Below are 15,914 nucleotides of genomic sequence, written 5' to 3'. Positions count from 1 at the left end.
TTAAAAAAAATAAAGCCTCAAGTGGAGGTTCTCGTCAACTACTAAATACAACTAGAATGCGTAATGACCAAGTCTTGATTCTACCGCAAGTACTGAGTAGCGTCAGCACATCGATCACCAGAAACCCATGAGCAACGAATACACAGTAAGCACATCCCTAGATTCCTTCTTTCAGTCACGAATACTGATAATTGCCAGCACAATATTATCACCATGATCACGAACTTCTATGATCAGGCAACACTATTTTTGATACTTAGTCCAATGAGCACAGAGTATTCATGCGCAGAGGTCTTAGGCGTCGGACAAGCCTTTCGTCCGAATCTGATGAAACTGCACCAAGATTATCATACGTAGTTCTGCACTACTCCGTACCTTGAATAGTCTTTCTGTTGCCTGCGTATCATCAGTTTCAACTAGTTCGTATTCTCCTCCAGTTGTTCAAATGTTTTCAATCGTCACAGGCTCACGGGCTAGACTGTTAGCTACATTGGCGCCCCGCAGCGGGTAGGGGGTTTTCTAGAAAATATTCCCACAGGGCCACGGGGACGTCTCAGATTTCTGCTGCAGCCTGCAGCAGATAAGAAAACAGCTGGAGCTAGGCCCTTGCTACAGTACGTAACGCAGGAGCCTGGTAGTGGGCATCATTGAGCTGCAGCATCATGACATTTCTGTGGGCCGTAAAGCACTGTTGATCCTCTCAGACATTTCTTGCCTGACGACTTAGTATCCGAATTGAAATTCTAGCCACATATTGCGAGGTGTAGCGACATGTAGTATAGAGTTCGCGCACGCAGGGGGGAAGGGGGCGTTCCAGGCAACTACATATCCACAAATGATTCAAACCTCTCCGTAGAGAACACACGGGAACCTAGAGGAAGATTCTGACTAAGTTTGCTTTCTACAATGTCTATGAACCCGTGCGTTATGAAATTTACTGCGGAGACGCAGGAGAAGAATCCTATTATCACACACGAAAGCAACTTCGCCACGAAGACTGCGTATCGTTTTGTCTTCTTTTACTTTCGTTGAGTGCTTGGGAAGTTGATCATCAATTAAGTTTTCAGTCACAGAGAAGTAGATAATGCATCAGGATCGACTTCGCTTCGAAAGAGACACGGAAACAAACTTCAAACAAGACAAAGTCGACAAGAGAACCTTGGAACCTCAAGGAACCACATGCCCTTTCGATGATTCACTGGTGAGCCATCGGTTATTCTAGAATTCAAGGGGGGCCAAGCTCGTAGAAACGTATTGATCAGGAAACGAATGGTCAGTATCAATCAATCATATTGCAAAAGAGGCATGAGATACAAACAGAAGACTTGATATTTCAAGTCCAGATAGACATATTCCAGAAAGGTATATTGTAGGTAATTAATTTAAGGAAAATTACGCGGCTGTTTTGTCATGTATACCCATTACATACAAGCGGAGACGGAGTCGGAGAAAGATGTTCTGCATGTACGGGTGCACGGGCTTCCGGAGGTTTAAGACGCCGACTCGCCGGTCGTCGTCCCTTATTCCTGAAAGGGTGCCTGCGGGCTGCAGCCCGGTCTGCATACAATCTCAGATATCTCCGATCAATTGGTTGGGGGGCGGGTTGAAGTGAGATTGCAGAATGCAGAATTTTGGCTAATCTTGCTAGGATCAGAATCCCCCACTATGTGTACTGACATTATTCAGTGTTACGCCCGCTACCAATCACTGCATGGAACTCCGCGCCTGGCCTTCGATAGGGGTTCTTTCGACCCTGTTCCAGAAAGGATTGAAGACATAGTCATGACGACCACTAGATGCCTAAGTGCATATGCTAGGCAACAGAGTAATTATCATCAAAGTTGAACGTACTCTCTCTGAGCCTTTCAGTTGTATGTTGACGTCGCAATGTCAAGCCACATGTCTCGGGTACTCTGACGAGATATCAAGGATTCATGATAGTTCTTGAATCGATAAACTGCCTATTATAAGAACAGTTTCCATAGGCCATTAAGCATCAACTAGATTCGAAATGGACCTCAGGTCTGATTCTAAAAAAGGGCAGGGTAGCTTGCATCCGTGTGCCCCGAGAAGTCTCCCCAATCTTAGTTGAAGTTCTACACAGCACATGATAATAGAATTGCAATGCGCATAATATCTCATGAACTCAGATAAAAAAGATCATAGACATGAAAATCTGCACGGCTGATAACAATAATTTCTGGGGAAGCCTGGAATTGGAAGGGAATCTCCGTACGAGGCATGCACCGCATCACATGACCTCTCCGCAAGCGAAACACTAAGCCCTACCCACACAAAAATCACCACCCCGAAGCCTCGATTGAGTTGGTTGACGTTCGACAACACCATCAACGCCAGTCCATACCCCAGCTCGCCATCGTGACAAGCCTTCAAGATGCCGGTGAGTACACCTGTTCCTCTGCGGTCCAGATACGTTCTAGATGCTAGGGGAAATTTTTCCTGCAGTCCCCATGGTCGACACGCATCTCCAGAGTTTGTTCAAAACGCTAACGTTGATATCTCCTACAGAGCCACAAGTCCTTCCGTACCAAGCAGAAGCTTGCCAAAGCTCAGAAGCAGAACCGTCCTATCCCCCAGTGGATTCGCCTCAGGACCGGTAACACCATCAGGTAAAGATTCCTTATTCAATTCATACGATCTTCGATCTTCGATTTTCGAACATAATCCGCCCGCACATACACGAATTCACTGGTTGAAACTGCACAATGACCATCTCCCGGAGAAAAAGAAAAAAAAAGGACACGACAGGGCTTCAAAGACGAAAAACGCGAAGGTAGATGGAGGCAGGACGAAATAGCTAACAAAACCACACAGATACAACGCCAAGAGGAGGCACTGGCGTAAGACCCGTCTCGGCATCTAAATTCGACAATTTCTCCCACGACTCCTTTTTCCCTGCCCGATGCCTGTTTTTCGCCTTCTTCCTATCCAATCGGATTTTTAATTGCCGCCGGTCATACTCTCCCGTCATGGACTCTCTGAACTATTTGGTCGCTATCTGATTGAACCGACTCCGTCCGATTCCTTTATCTAAAACGGTCGTTTTCGTGGACTGGTATGGTGTGAAGGAAGACAATGTTATCAAAACGGAGTGGTTATGAACGAAGGCTATGTGGATCGTGGGTAGCGGACAGGACAAGAACGAAGGATAGCAAACTTGGAGGGCTGTGACGGATGTCATGAAAAAGAGAGATAGCATGGAGAGACTGACCGTGCTATCTCTACACGATGTACGAATCTAAAAGGCCAAAAAGCAAGGGGAATCAATTATGATTAGCCAATAGCGGTAACCGGGAAGAGAAATACTGGGCCATCCTTAGCTGGAAATAAGCCCATACATAGGTATTGTCGAAACCCGGGCATTACTGGGTAGGGTAAAGGAGCGGGAGAAAGCTTGTCGAGTTGAAAAAAATGATGTCTTTTTTGGGTCTTGCACTTATGTTTCTTTCTAGTCATAACGTTTTCCAGTCCTTTTAGGACGATGGGATACGGGCATTATTGTCTCCGGCGAATGGAATGAAAAAATGAAGATTTTTTAAGAAAGAAAAAAATACAGTCGTAACTGCCTGGTTTCCTGTAGAGTGTTGAAATGCTTTTTCCCTTATTCTTGATAGTCTTAGGCCCTGAGGCTCGAGCCCTAATAGGCACCCCGTTCCTCGGCTCCAGGGCCAATGCCGAGCCGCACCCGTGCATCCAACCTACCCGCAGGAGCGGGGGATGCGACTCCAAACCAGGTGGGCAATTTGGCGGGGATACGTAAGATTCAATTGTAGAATCTGGTCTACCACTGTACCCTAGCTATGTGTATAGCAAGTATTCTGTACTGTATCTTGCCCTAGCTAGATACTTCATATCCACTAACGCGTGGGGAAGACAGTCCTGTCTTGCGATATATCTCTTAAATCTACACAGTGCAAGAGCTCAGTGCCTGGTGAAGGGACAAGAGCCGTAATTCTATGAGAAGCAGAAGATAGCAGCAGGAAATGGACATGGTTCGTATGCTTGAATTCGGCGGTAATATCTAGAATATCTGTCTAGTAGGGCTCCGACGAAATACAAGATCCAGGCGTACGTCACAAAATCTCAGCAACCCACGGGATGGTATGAAAACTCAAGTCAGGAAAAGGAGTGAGAGCCGTAAAAAGAGAGCCAAACGCCGGTGACATGAGAATTAGGAGACGTGAGGAAGCGTCGCATCGCCCAAGTTCGGAACACCATGGCCCCTTATGCTTAGGCATGGCACATCATCTGAAGCGGAGGAGCCTCAGGAAGATAGCGGCATGACCAAGGAAGTGGTAGATTGTGATGTCGAATATTATCAATGCAATTAACGGCTGTGAGGAAGAGGGGTCAGTATCAGCATGCAAGCTGCGCAAGTAGAAGGGACCGTGTATTCGAAAGGCAGGAATATGTTTGCGAGTTCGATACAGCAGGAAAACTTACTCCTCAGCCCACTCGTTCTCCCGACGGATCTGGTCCTCCTCCTCGGGAGTGAAGTCATTCTGGATGTTGAAAGTCTTGCGAATCTCCTCGGGGGACTTGCCCTTGATCATGTTCGCAACGGTCTTGCAGCCGACGTCAAGGAGGGCCTTGATATCAAGGTAGTTGGCGGCCAGAATGATTTCGAACAGCATCTCCTGGTCAACCTGCATGAACTTCTGGTCCCACTCATCGATATCTGTGGTCTTGCGGCGAGAGTCATCATCGTCGCCGGTGCTTGGGGGGTCGCCCTTGTGGTGAGTGCACCACTCGAGAACCTTCTTCAGGACTGCCTCGTTGACCTGGAGGAGGGAGGTATTAGTTTTGTGTTGAGTGAAGGGTGAGGGGGCCTGTGCGGGGAACTGGAGAAAGGTGATGAAATACTTACATTGGGGATCGGGATGGCCTCTCCAGAATCACCAATGTCGTCCAGCAAGTTCTTGATGAGAACAGAGCGCTCAGCAACCTCACGCTCTGTGGGTGAGAAATAGGTTAGTACAAGAGATCCAGACCAGTTAAGCACACTGCGCACAGTGCTTGTATGGCAAGAATGTGTTGCAACCTACCGACTGTGATGTCGACACCGTCTGAGCTTGTGAGCGTGACCATGTTGGAACCAGTGGCAGCCATCTTGGGCAGATGATATCAGGAATTTCAAAGATAGAAGGATGGTTTGGGTGGGAGTTGTCGTTGATGCCGTCACACTGGGAACTGATATCTGTCAGTCTCAGTCCAGAGCATGCGCCAAGATCTGCAAGTGAGCATATGAAGAGTCGCCTGGGCCAACATACCTGGCTGGAAGTCCGGTCGCAGTGAGTCTGGTGTTGAGAGAGAAGACGGAGAGAAAGGATGGAGGAGCTTTTGTAGACGGTGGGGGCGAGGAAGACAAAGGTGGCTGTGGATGCCTGGAGCAAGCCGTGAAAGATGGACAACGGCGGTGGTGAGTGACGGCGACGCTTGCGGCCAGAGGCTGAAAGCCGTCTGGGGAGGCGCCCGCCTGGTGTTCCAAGGAACCAACGGCCTGCACGCCAACCAGCGCTGTGTCTGCCTGGGCCTGAACAACGTCTGTTGTTTGTTGCTATATTCTACTGTCCATGATGGCTGGCTCTTTGATGGTGTTGAGAAACTACACCTGTTGCATCCTTTTTTTTTTTTTTTTTTTTTTTTTTTTTTTTTGTTTATGTTGGATTGAAACTGGTAACAAAGGTAGTAGGCCTAGCTCATCCCTCGATGACCTTGTTGCATTCTTCCATGTAGCTTTGTCTCCGTGGATTTGGGCTTCTACTGCGTTCTGATGGGATAAACAGTCGACCCTGACATTTTATGGATGAACTACCTATCAAACCCCATCCATGCATGCAGTCTGGTTGCTGTATTAGCTCCCTTGCGCGCGACATCAGGTCGCCCCAGTTAGGCCACCTAAGGTACTCCGTATGCAGGAGAAGACCGCAAGACGTAGTATCCCAGGCGCCCTTGAACACCATAATTTCGCACATTATTGCCCTGATCGTCGATCCCAGCGCTTGCATCCCGTTAAGCGCTGCTGTAAACGGGGTGCAGCGGGGCCTTGGGCTGCCGTCTCGTTCCGCGACGTCATTCTTTACTTCTTGACGCGTCTGGCACGAGATTTAGAGCCAGCTTAGACAGTTGACCAATTTCGCAAAGGCTCCGGCCTCTCTTCGCTCCCGTCGAGACGGAGCTTTCGAACACTTGTCTGGCTGTCCGGCGATGTTCAAAGCGCCTGTCCAACCCACCCATCTCTATCTGCAGCTGCAGCATGCGCCTGTTGTCGAGCCCTGTGTGTCCTACTACAACACCCTGAGCAATGTGGAGGCGAACCTACTTGCTCCTGCTGCTGGTTCGAGTCTATTTCGCCCTGTCTCCGAGCTATCTGCATCCGGATGAGAATTTCCAGGGTCCAGAGATCTTTGCAGGTGAGTCTCAATGTCCAGCGCTTCGACTTCACGGACGTGCGATGGTCGTCCAACTGCCCCGCGATCGGTCCCTGATGTCTGCCCCTGAAGACACCCGACCGGGTCGCGGTTTGCGATAGCACACCTCTTCGCGCATTGAATTTACCATGTCGATTTCTTGAAACTAACACAGCTGATCAGGGCGCATATACTCGTATCCGGCACGGCTGACATGGGAGTTCACTTCGGCGCATCCGATCCGCAGCGTCTTCCCGCTATGGCCCCTATACGGCCTGCCGATGAGCCTTCTAAATTGGTTCTACAACGAGACCGGAGATGGAACGCCTCCTCCGGAACTAGTATACTATGTGCTGCGGGGTGCGATGTTCGTCCTGAGCTTCGTGCTTGAGGACTGGGCGGTCCATGAGCTGGTGTCGTCGCCGCGGCTCCGTCGACAGACGATGGTGCTGGTTGCGTCCTCCTATGTCACCTGGACATATCAGACGCACACCTTCTCCAATTCGCTAGAGACGCTCTTGGTGGCCTGGGGCTTGGTGTTGATACAGCGGATCATTGACAATAAGGTGAGAGGGAGAGAAGAAGACTTATATCCGTCGTTACTTGCTGCGGCTAACAACTGTACGAAGGGACATTCGGCCTTCTTCTCCTGCGCCGTGTTAGCATTTGTCGCCGTGATTGGGGTTTTCAATCGCATAACTTTTCCTGCTTTTCTTTTGATACCCGGGTTGCAATTGCTGCCGCATTTTTACCGCAAGTATGCTCTTCTCAAAATACTCCCCTTCATGGTTGTACGCTGACATTGTATAACTAGACCACTCTCCATTCTTTCCATAGTCATATTTGGTTCCCTATTTACTTTAATCGCCATCCTCACAGACACAGCATTCTACCGTCCTTCATCTACATCAATCGTCGATGCGCTCTTAGACCCTGTAGTGACTCCGCTCAACAACCTCCGCTACAATTCCGACACCGCCAACCTAGCCACCCATGGCCTCCATCCCCACTATCAACATTTTCTAGCCAATCTCCCGCAGCTCCTGGGTCCAGCATACATCCTGATCATCTTGTCGCTATTTACCCGGTCGACGACGATGCCAATGCCCGTGGACCTGAAAAATAAGCGCGCCATATCGGCCATATCTGCCACATTAATACTCTCCATATTCCCACATCAGGAGGCCCGTTTCTTGATCCCCTGCATCCCGCTTCTTTTGACATGTATCAAACCGCGCAAGTCTCACTTGTTCCTGACGAGCTGGATCGTATTCAATGCCGCATTGGGATTCTTATTGGGCGTGTACCATCAGGGCGGAGTAGTGCCCACTCAGCTTGAGATACCGTCTATCGTCGCGGCGAACGTGCAGAAACCAGCACCAGCACCAGCAGCAGAGCTTCCCGGACTTGGAGGAAACTCCGCGACAGTCTTCTGGTGGAAGACGTACTCGCCTCCACTCTGGCTCCTCGGAGAAAACAGCAGCCTGTCCCTGGACATTCAGACACGCGACTTGATGGGCATCCCTGGACCGGAAATGATCCAGGAACTCGAAAGAGCGGCGCCTGGATGTCCGTCGGACGAAAACCCGAAATCTATCTTCCTGGTAGCCCCTCGTTCCGCTACGTTCCTTGACCCCTACTACGCTCAGCCCTCCTCATCCTCATCGTCACCCGCACCTGCTCCCTCAGACATCCGCCTCCACGAAGTCTGGACCTACGAGAAACACCTCAACCTCGACGACCTGGACTTTGGCGACGATGGCATCTTCCCGACGCTCAGACGGGTCATTGGCAGACGGGGCTTGAGCGTTTGGGCCGTGAAGAGAGCCGGATGTGAATAGAGATAATGATAATGAGGTGGTCGGACTGAACCACGTAAATGAGAAGAAAAAGGCCTTGTCGTTCGTTGGTGTTTCTAGGCCCATACACAATACAAACTTACGACCTCTTCCCATGGCAGTCAGTCTGCCGGTGGAAGGACACTGGGTTGTCCGTCCCTTTCTTTCATGGATTGATTACGGATACGGTGATCCAAGTCCGCCTAGGAGAGCGGAGTATTGGATGGGATGGTCAGCGGAAGGACTGGATTATTGGATGGAATGAATGGCTGGTCGGTTGGACGGTGGACGAACGGACGGATACAAGGATGTAGACCTTGGGTCTTGGGCTTGGGACTCGATCAGGGCTTCGATCGATACCTTTTTTTTAACTCGTTTATTCGTAATTTCTCTCGTTTTTGATTTAGCCACATCCTTTCTTTTTTTTATCCCTTCGTTTTTGATGTTTTCGTCTTTCTTTCAGCTTGCTTGCTTTCTTCCGATCTCAACTTCGCTTTTGCTGCTTTCTTCTTGCATTTTAGATACGTACATATGTTCCTGTACATAGTTTAAGCACCTAAGTTAGTTCTGCTTTCCAAAGCTAAATCTAATTAATCAAATAAAAAAAATGGTGTGTATAGATATGCCCACACATATCATCTTCATCCCAGAATAAATCAATGATACCCAGAACCAGAACGGGGAAAAAAAGCTCTACTCACGCTCACGCGGATCAGTGGTACCAGCATCACGAGTCCGACTTCATCGATAAGACATTATATGTGTGTGTATGTGTGGATGGATAAAGTGAACGTATGCAAACACACGCTGTCTGTATACCGCTCAAATCATCACAAGGCCCAGTATCAGGACGGGGCCATGACCACGTGTCGTAGTCACACTCGTATCCCAAACTTTCAGCGGGCAGGATCCGATGATCCGGCTGAATTTTGTTTTTGGTACACAAATTAAGGCTTACTCCGTCGAGCGCTTTACAGCTGGGCAAGCCAGTCGCACTACTGGAGCCACGATATTGACAAACTTGGTAGAGTGAAGGCCGGTCTAGAAAGGCAGCCAGGAGCCTGCTACTAAGTCATGCCTCAAGTCTGCCATCCACGTGACGGCATCCTAAAGTTTGCCTCCAACAGGAATATAGGTGGTCTAAAAATTTTGTCTCAAATCTGACAGAAGGATGAATCATTTCAAAATGCTCATTTGCCCATTACCTTAAGTACATGATCAGAGAGCTGGCTTCGAGTATCGGCTGGAGAAGATTTGCATCGGGGCTGACACAGAAATAATGCGCAAGAGCGCCTTAGGGAGTGCCAGTAGAGGGAAATTGTGAAATGACGCGGCTCAAGGAATAGGGAAATCGAGTCACGGGTTAATAGGACTAGGAGTTGGAGGTCAGATAGGGAAGTAGCCACGATTTAGCTGATTCGGAAAGAAAAATAAAACATGGACGCCCGGCAGCAACACCAACTTCAAACAGCTAACTGGCTCAGAAAAGGGGGAGATGGTGTGGATTGGGAGATTAGTGTCAGGAGCAATAGAACCGCTCACACTTCCACCAGAGTAGGAGAAATAATATCAGGGAGACAGTTAGAAAGTGGATAAGAACAGTCAGCTCTCATGCTCCTCGTCTGGCTGCTCGAATAGCAAGTTGGCTGCGAGCTCCTCGTTCTTATCACAGGCAAAGTAGGCCTGAATGACCGAATCTCTAGGGAAGCCTAGTCTGCAAAGCTAGAAGAATGTCAGCTATGGATGCACATGCAGAAAAGACTAGCAGGAAACGTACTCGCTCGATGGCATCTCTCTCTTCCTCCGTAACGCTAATTGTGTGCATACCGGGAGGCAGCGCGCCATCGCCATCGATGTCTTCGCTCAGCAGCTCAAGGAACTGCTCCTGGTTTTGTCCAATGAGCTGTGCGAGCTGAGGGTTACCGGCTCCCACTTGCTGCAGAATAGGCTCGAGCATATGTGGTTGTTGCTGCACGAGCTGGCGAAGCTGCTGGAAATGCGGGTTATTCCGAAGGAAGTCGAGGTTGCCCAGGCCTTCGCCGCCGGCAGCACCAGCACGAGCTCCGCGCCCTGCACCTTGTTCAGCACCGACTGCCTGGGCAGCAGCTTCGAACAGGTTGACAGGCTCATCGCCGGTCGTGGCTGGCGCAGAAGGAGCTGGTTGCGCAGCACCTTGGCCTGCGGCTGCAGCAGCCTGTCTTTGGTCCTGCTGGATGTTTTCCGGAATCCCCTGAGATATGTCAGACCAGAATCACTTTCTGGAAGGCTTGACCACTCACAGTCAACAGATACTCGATGGCACGATCAGGGTTGAAGAATGCGGCCCTCATAGCCCGCTCAATATCGCTTCTCGCGAAGCCCATAGCCTCCATCTGAGCAATCACAGACTCACCCTGAGCACCCAGGAGCAGCGCAGACGGGTCATGGAAAGTTGACTCTCCTGGCGCCGCGGGAGCAGCAGGAGAAGGCGTCGCTGGAGCAGCAGCAGGAGCAGCAGCTGTGGAAGGAGCTGGAGCTTGGGGCGCAGCTGGCGTCGATACAGGAGCTCTAGCCGGAGTGGATGGCGCTTGTGTGGAGGGTGCGGCGGCTGTGGAGGGACCAGGCTTGGGCTACCATGAACAGGATTGGTTAGATGATGGCCTTAAAAAAAGACCGCAACAGATCGCATACCTTAGAGACCATGCAGACTATGAAGCCCTTCTCCTCGATATTGTATGACTCAATGGTCTTGTCATCTTGCAGAATCTTGCCTGCACAGTGAAATCACCGTCAGCCACTGGAATGTAAAATAACCCAAAATCATTCTGTACGACACCGAAGCGCTGAGAGTCGTCCGCCCACTAACCGGAATATATGAGCTTCTGCTGAGAAGGATCCCATCCTTTCTCCTTGGCAATCTTCTCCTTGACCTGGCCAACCTAGAAACAAGAGTCAGCCCCGCACTGGCGGACACCGACTATATAACGACAAGGCAGGTACGGTACGTACGGTCTCTGAAGGATCGGCCTCGATAGTGAACTTCTGCTGTTTCAGGTCCTGGTAGGAAGAAAAAAGGTCAGCCTGCGAACGATCTGTGGGAGAGGCGAAGAGCTGGCGTACTCTGAAAGTGAGCTTCATCTTGCGCCACCCGATGGAGACGAAGGTGTGAGGTAGACGGGTAGGAGAGGCAGTACGGCAGGTGAGGATACAGTCAGAGGAGAGAAGAGTTCGATCTAGGGAGGATGAGGGACGGTTGACAAAGAAGCACAGAGGTTGAAAGGGATGGCGACTGCAGACGGTGATGATGAGGTTGGCCTGGAGGCGGTTGCTGCCTTCCACTTTCGTAGCACCCCTCGCTAACGTCAGGTCGGCGCTAAACCGCTTTGATTCTCGCGCCACGCCGCCGCGGTGGATGTGAATTCCCCGTATCGTCGATGGAGCCACCCACTCACACACAACCCCTTCTGTGTCCTGCTCTCTGTCTCCCTTGTGGATACATCGATACAAGTGGTTCTTGGCGGCTAAGCCCTCCTGCAATTATTAGTTAGGGAGTTTTCCCATCGACGTGGTCGGATACCGCCTCGTCTCTGTTACGACGACGATGACACACGATGATGCCTACTTCAAGGTCCTCAGCGGATCGAGCACAAGCTATTGAAGGATTCTACCGCGGAGAATGGAAAGACTACAGAATTTTAAAGTCATTGATCATCACCTTGTCGGGTCTTCGCAGTTTCCCGTAATTCCGCTTGAGGATTAGACGCTATGATCGACAGGCAGTCGGAAGAACAAATACTGAAGTGCAAAAAGGGTTTGGATGCAGCTACGCCACCCTTCAAGCTTCTGACTGCTGGGTCATATTGATCTAATATACAAGATCTCCTTATGTTTCGGCGGCATTCCAAGTCTCTAGCCAGAACTTTGTCTCTCGTATCGGCAGTACGCTTACAACCTTGCCAGGCAGGATGTCTCTAGGTCGGAGCTGGTTGGGGAATTCAGTGTAACCCAAGTCCCGCACCTTTAGATATTGAGATCGAAAGACTGGGGTAGGCCGTAGGGCTATTTTGTCCAGACGTTCGAGCAGAACAACCATGTGTTCTGCTGCATGGACTAGGGTTCTCAGGGATCGGGGTTTCTCATCAGCAACCAGGAATGCTGATAAAGCAGTACAGGTTCTCCCTTCAATGCTAAAAATACCCAAGGGTCATTTCAGAGTGTAGCAACTTCTATGGCTAGTCTTCTCATTATTCTCTCTCACGGTCTTACTAACCAACCCTCACCCCTTTATGCCTGTTCAATTTCTGCACATGTGATGGGGATGTGGATTAGATGTAGGTACGGTCCGACGTTCAATAGGTGCATTTGTAAGTATGCGGACGTGATTTCGTGCCAAATTAACTCTGTCGAAGCTGCAGTTGCAAAGAATAGGTCGGGGTCCTAGGCGGGGAAGACCTCAGACGTCTGATCAAATACCAGGTAGTAATTATTTCTGCTTCCTGTCAGTCCGACACACATGGAAGGCGCTTCGAAGCAGAATACAAAGAGGCGCTTATTTTCCTTGGACTTATTTGATGAATTAATGAGAAGATACGAGTTCCCCACGTGCTGTCGCACCTGGAGCATCTCACTACATGATAAATGTAACATCGGAAGCCGCTCGAATATGGAAATGCTCTCTCAGCCCTCCGAGCTGTCCGGGCGGCTTTCTTATCCGACGGTCAGACGGCCGGGACCCCGCCACGCCGTCGAGTTTCAGCTCCAGCTTTAATACTGCTAACTCTCAGGCACGCAAGGACGACAAGAGCGATCGCATTCTAGATTGCGCTGCTTCCGCTCGGCCCCCCGTCTTATTTTCAATCGAGAATCTGCCGGAACAGAGCCCCGGAAAACAAGACCGCAAGGGCTATCAGCGAAGATCACTTCGGAATCTTAACCACTACCCACCAGGCAGTTTTACCGGTCGATAATTTGGTAGCACCTGTCCTTGAACATTACCGCGGTGAGAGTGACTACCACTCCTAAGGATTAGCTAATAGCTAATTATGAGATGTTATTGCCTTGCAAGGGGTTGAGCATTCGTACACCTTCCCGTGTTCAGACAGTGAAACTGTCGCCTGGAGATTGTCGTCACGGTGCTTATAGCTGATGACTGGGTTTTCTGGTGCCAGTATGGATTTCGTGCCTGTCGCATAGTGATGACCGTTGAGGTCCCCTGCTGGTCCCAATTCATATTACCCGATATCACAAGGATTCCCTGGCAAGGAATGATTCGACGGTCTCAACAGGACGCTGAGAATGGATATTCGAGCATACCCTGGTAAGAGGGATGCGTTCCTGTAGATAAATGCGAGGATTCCCCTCAATATCTCTTTAGTCACGGCAGTGGAGACTATCAATCTTCACCATTATAACTGTTTCTGCGCGGAAATAATCTGGTCTTCCCTCTATTAGCATTGTCAACGTGTAAGGTAAATCCAACATGGACATTGTTGGATGACCATCTCGACACTCCCGTCGAACCCATCATCACACTAACCCTGTCCTCCAGCTTCTGTGGCATTTTCTGAGATCCAGAGTCTTCATATTATTCTTATGTCTCCCAGTGTCTCCAGTGCCGTTAGGCAGAGCAACGCTTCCCTACTCATTGCTCTAACACCCAACTCATATATCACTCCTTTTTCTAGCTATCGCCCATTTTGGTCCGCTCATTTGTTTTTATAATACTATCTCGACCTTACGATCCTTAATTAGTACTCCTGAATAATCTCTCCGTCAGAGCTTCGTTAAGAATCCTTGATGAGAGGACCTTGCCCTCGTTCATCCACATCAATTCACTCATTTTACTATATCTACCCGTCGATAATCGTGTTAAACCTTTTTTTTCCCGCTTGTCAAGCGCCCTTACCAGACAGCATTTCTTATCTTACCGTTCGCCTTGACACGTCCTTAATACTCGCTAGATAATATTGGACAGGGGTGACAATTTACCGCTCGTTGTGTATACACTTCGTGGCCTCTATCCTATTGATGTTTCGCTCCTTGCAATTCGATTGCTGGACCGTCATTGTTCTGTCTAAATTTCAAACAGAAGGAGGGCAGAATGCAGAAGATTGCTGTGATATATTCATTGGGGACTGCGTCCGCCACATCGACAGTTGTCACGACCATTCTCAATACCTTGTTTTCTGTATCCCTCCGACGGTCGTTAATCGGACTCCGTTCTATCGACTTCGCCACTGTTGGGCTCAGTGCCGTTAGCTGCATCGGTCTTGTGGCATTGACCGTATCGCATGCTAAGGACATTGAGGCGAACTCACAGGTGTGGAAATCTTGGGAGACCTGGGCATACGTCGCAATTGGCACATATCTCTTCATAACCACGGGAGTGGTTGCTGGTGCAGTGGCATCCAGCAGCAGCCAGTTCATGACAGCGCCGAACCATCCAACCCCTCATCAGACCAGGTCCTTGTTTGTAGCCTGGTGTATTATGTGGGCAATCTCTGTTCTTTCTCAAGGATTGCTATGCGGTTTTCTATTGGGACATATAACGGAACGAGAGCCTCGAAATGGATATCCGTACCAGTTCCCACCTGGCCTTGGAAGAACTGCAGATATGCCGGATCATCGGCGCAAAGAGTCATCCATAATCCTACCCTCTTTCAGCCCCGTTCCGTGGTCTCGTCCTTTCAAGGCAAAGTCCAAAGCCAGCTCCGAGCGGCTGAGCTCCATTCGTTCATCTATCTCGGGCGTGGTCAAGCCGATGGCCTCGCTACCAAAGCTATCAAAGCGCTATTCAGAACGGACACTTTTCCAGCGAGACTCCAAGCATGAGTTTTCTTCCAATTTCCCGTCTTCGGAGTGCATTTCTCAGGAGCACGCCTTTGAACAATGGGACACATCTGCAGTCAGTCGCGAAGATCGCGAAACCGTTCTCCAGGCGAGCCCGGCCACTGGACGACACCCGCCGGTAACTTCTAGAAGCCGATCCGAAATACTCCCAACGAATTCCCTTGACAGTTTAGTTCTCCACGACCCTATCCAACAACCGCCCGCATCTTTCACCTATCCTGGATATTCAAGGCCCCCGTCTCGCCCACGCACCGCGTCTGTGGAAAGCCACATCCATCCCCTGTTCCGCTCTGATAGCCCATCTCCGCCACCGACCCCCACCCCTGGTACCATGGTGACAGCAGCACCGACCGCGGGTCAGACCATCTCCAGTCAAGCGCTGCACGAAATGAGAGCGAGAAGTCTTCTCCAGCCTTCAAACTCGTTATGCAGCCTCAGAACGACGGTCAGGACGGACGTGATTCATGAACTCGAGTATCAAACCCCCAGGCCGGGTCCTGGTAAGAGATCTGCTTCTATGCCTGCTTTCGTCCTAGCTGCAGGAGTCCGGAATAGTCTCTTATCATACGAGAGAAGAAAAGGTTCCAAGGTTCCATTCGAGGACGAACAACTGGTATAGATGCTAGTCACTGTTGTTTCATTTGATGTGAGTAGGTACATTAGGTATATATTTGGCCTGAAATCCGCTTGTATTAGTACCAGGTATCCAGCAATGAAATACGGATATAATTGGAATCTATTTTTCTTCATCAGCCAGTGCGCTTAACTGGCTGCCAATGTCTAATCCGGCGCTGGTCTCGATGTTTTTATGAATGCT

At 49.8% G+C, this 15,914-nt stretch overlaps 7 protein-coding genes across 7 annotated transcripts; 3 read left to right on the top strand and 4 right to left on the bottom strand.

The window, feature by feature from the left end:
- Positions 1-2,168: 2,168 nt before the first annotated feature.
- Positions 2,169-3,003, top strand: VTN00DRAFT_1051 (uncharacterized protein; the record flags this gene model as incomplete). The annotated part of the gene is made up of 4 exons (XM_069427116.1): positions 2,169-2,232; positions 2,359-2,401; positions 2,530-2,630; positions 2,867-3,003. The coding sequence occupies 4 exons, from the start codon at positions 2,169-2,171 to the stop codon at positions 3,001-3,003; spliced, it is 345 nt and encodes a 114-aa protein (XP_069291753.1).
- Position 3,004: 1 nt separating this feature from the next.
- Positions 3,005-3,477, bottom strand: VTN00DRAFT_1050 (uncharacterized protein; the record flags this gene model as incomplete). Its single annotated transcript, XM_069427115.1, has 2 exons — positions 3,005-3,259; positions 3,313-3,477. 2 exons carry the CDS (start codon positions 3,475-3,477, stop codon positions 3,005-3,007), a joined length of 420 nt encoding a protein of 139 aa, XP_069291752.1.
- An 871-nt stretch (positions 3,478-4,348) lies between these two features.
- On the bottom strand, positions 4,349-5,130 carry VTN00DRAFT_1049 (uncharacterized protein; the record flags this gene model as incomplete). Its single annotated transcript, XM_069427113.1, has 4 exons — positions 4,349-4,355; positions 4,465-4,802; positions 4,889-4,974; positions 5,067-5,130. The coding sequence occupies 4 exons, from the start codon at positions 5,128-5,130 to the stop codon at positions 4,349-4,351; spliced, it is 495 nt and encodes a 164-aa protein (XP_069291751.1).
- Positions 5,131-5,199: 69 nt separating this feature from the next.
- VTN00DRAFT_1048 (uncharacterized protein) lies at positions 5,200-6,279 on the bottom strand (the record flags this gene model as incomplete). The annotated part of the gene is made up of 3 exons (XM_069427112.1): positions 5,200-5,211; positions 5,292-5,554; positions 6,255-6,279. 3 exons carry the CDS (start codon positions 6,277-6,279, stop codon positions 5,200-5,202), a joined length of 300 nt encoding a protein of 99 aa, XP_069291750.1.
- A 46-nt stretch (positions 6,280-6,325) lies between these two features.
- VTN00DRAFT_1047 (uncharacterized protein) lies at positions 6,326-9,865 on the top strand (the record flags this gene model as incomplete). Its single annotated transcript, XM_069427111.1, has 8 exons — positions 6,326-6,434; positions 6,615-6,997; positions 7,061-7,188; positions 7,246-8,264; positions 8,351-8,500; positions 9,481-9,589; positions 9,640-9,667; positions 9,722-9,865. 8 exons carry the CDS (start codon positions 6,326-6,328, stop codon positions 9,863-9,865), a joined length of 2,070 nt encoding a protein of 689 aa, XP_069291749.1.
- A 6-nt stretch (positions 9,866-9,871) lies between these two features.
- Positions 9,872-11,386, bottom strand: VTN00DRAFT_1046 (uncharacterized protein; the record flags this gene model as incomplete). Its single annotated transcript, XM_069427110.1, has 7 exons — positions 9,872-9,991; positions 10,047-10,499; positions 10,549-10,878; positions 10,940-11,019; positions 11,115-11,187; positions 11,258-11,305; positions 11,369-11,386. 7 exons carry the CDS (start codon positions 11,384-11,386, stop codon positions 9,872-9,874), a joined length of 1,122 nt encoding a protein of 373 aa, XP_069291748.1.
- A 2,962-nt stretch (positions 11,387-14,348) lies between these two features.
- On the top strand, positions 14,349-15,716 carry VTN00DRAFT_1045 (uncharacterized protein; the record flags this gene model as incomplete). Its single annotated transcript, XM_069427107.1, has 1 exon — positions 14,349-15,716. The coding sequence occupies one exon, from the start codon at positions 14,349-14,351 to the stop codon at positions 15,714-15,716; it is 1,368 nt and encodes a 455-aa protein (XP_069291747.1).
- Positions 15,717-15,914: the final 198 nt, after the last annotated feature.

The sequence above is a fragment of the Thermoascus crustaceus genome (assembly GCF_041956765.1).
Source record: "Thermoascus crustaceus strain CBS 181.67 unplaced genomic scaffold VTN00scaffold_1, whole genome shotgun sequence".
Lineage (NCBI taxonomy): Eukaryota > Fungi > Ascomycota > Eurotiomycetes > Eurotiales > Thermoascaceae > Thermoascus > Thermoascus crustaceus.
The sequence above is the reverse complement of the archived record's forward strand: the minus strand, read 5'-3'. Positions and strand labels throughout refer to the sequence as shown.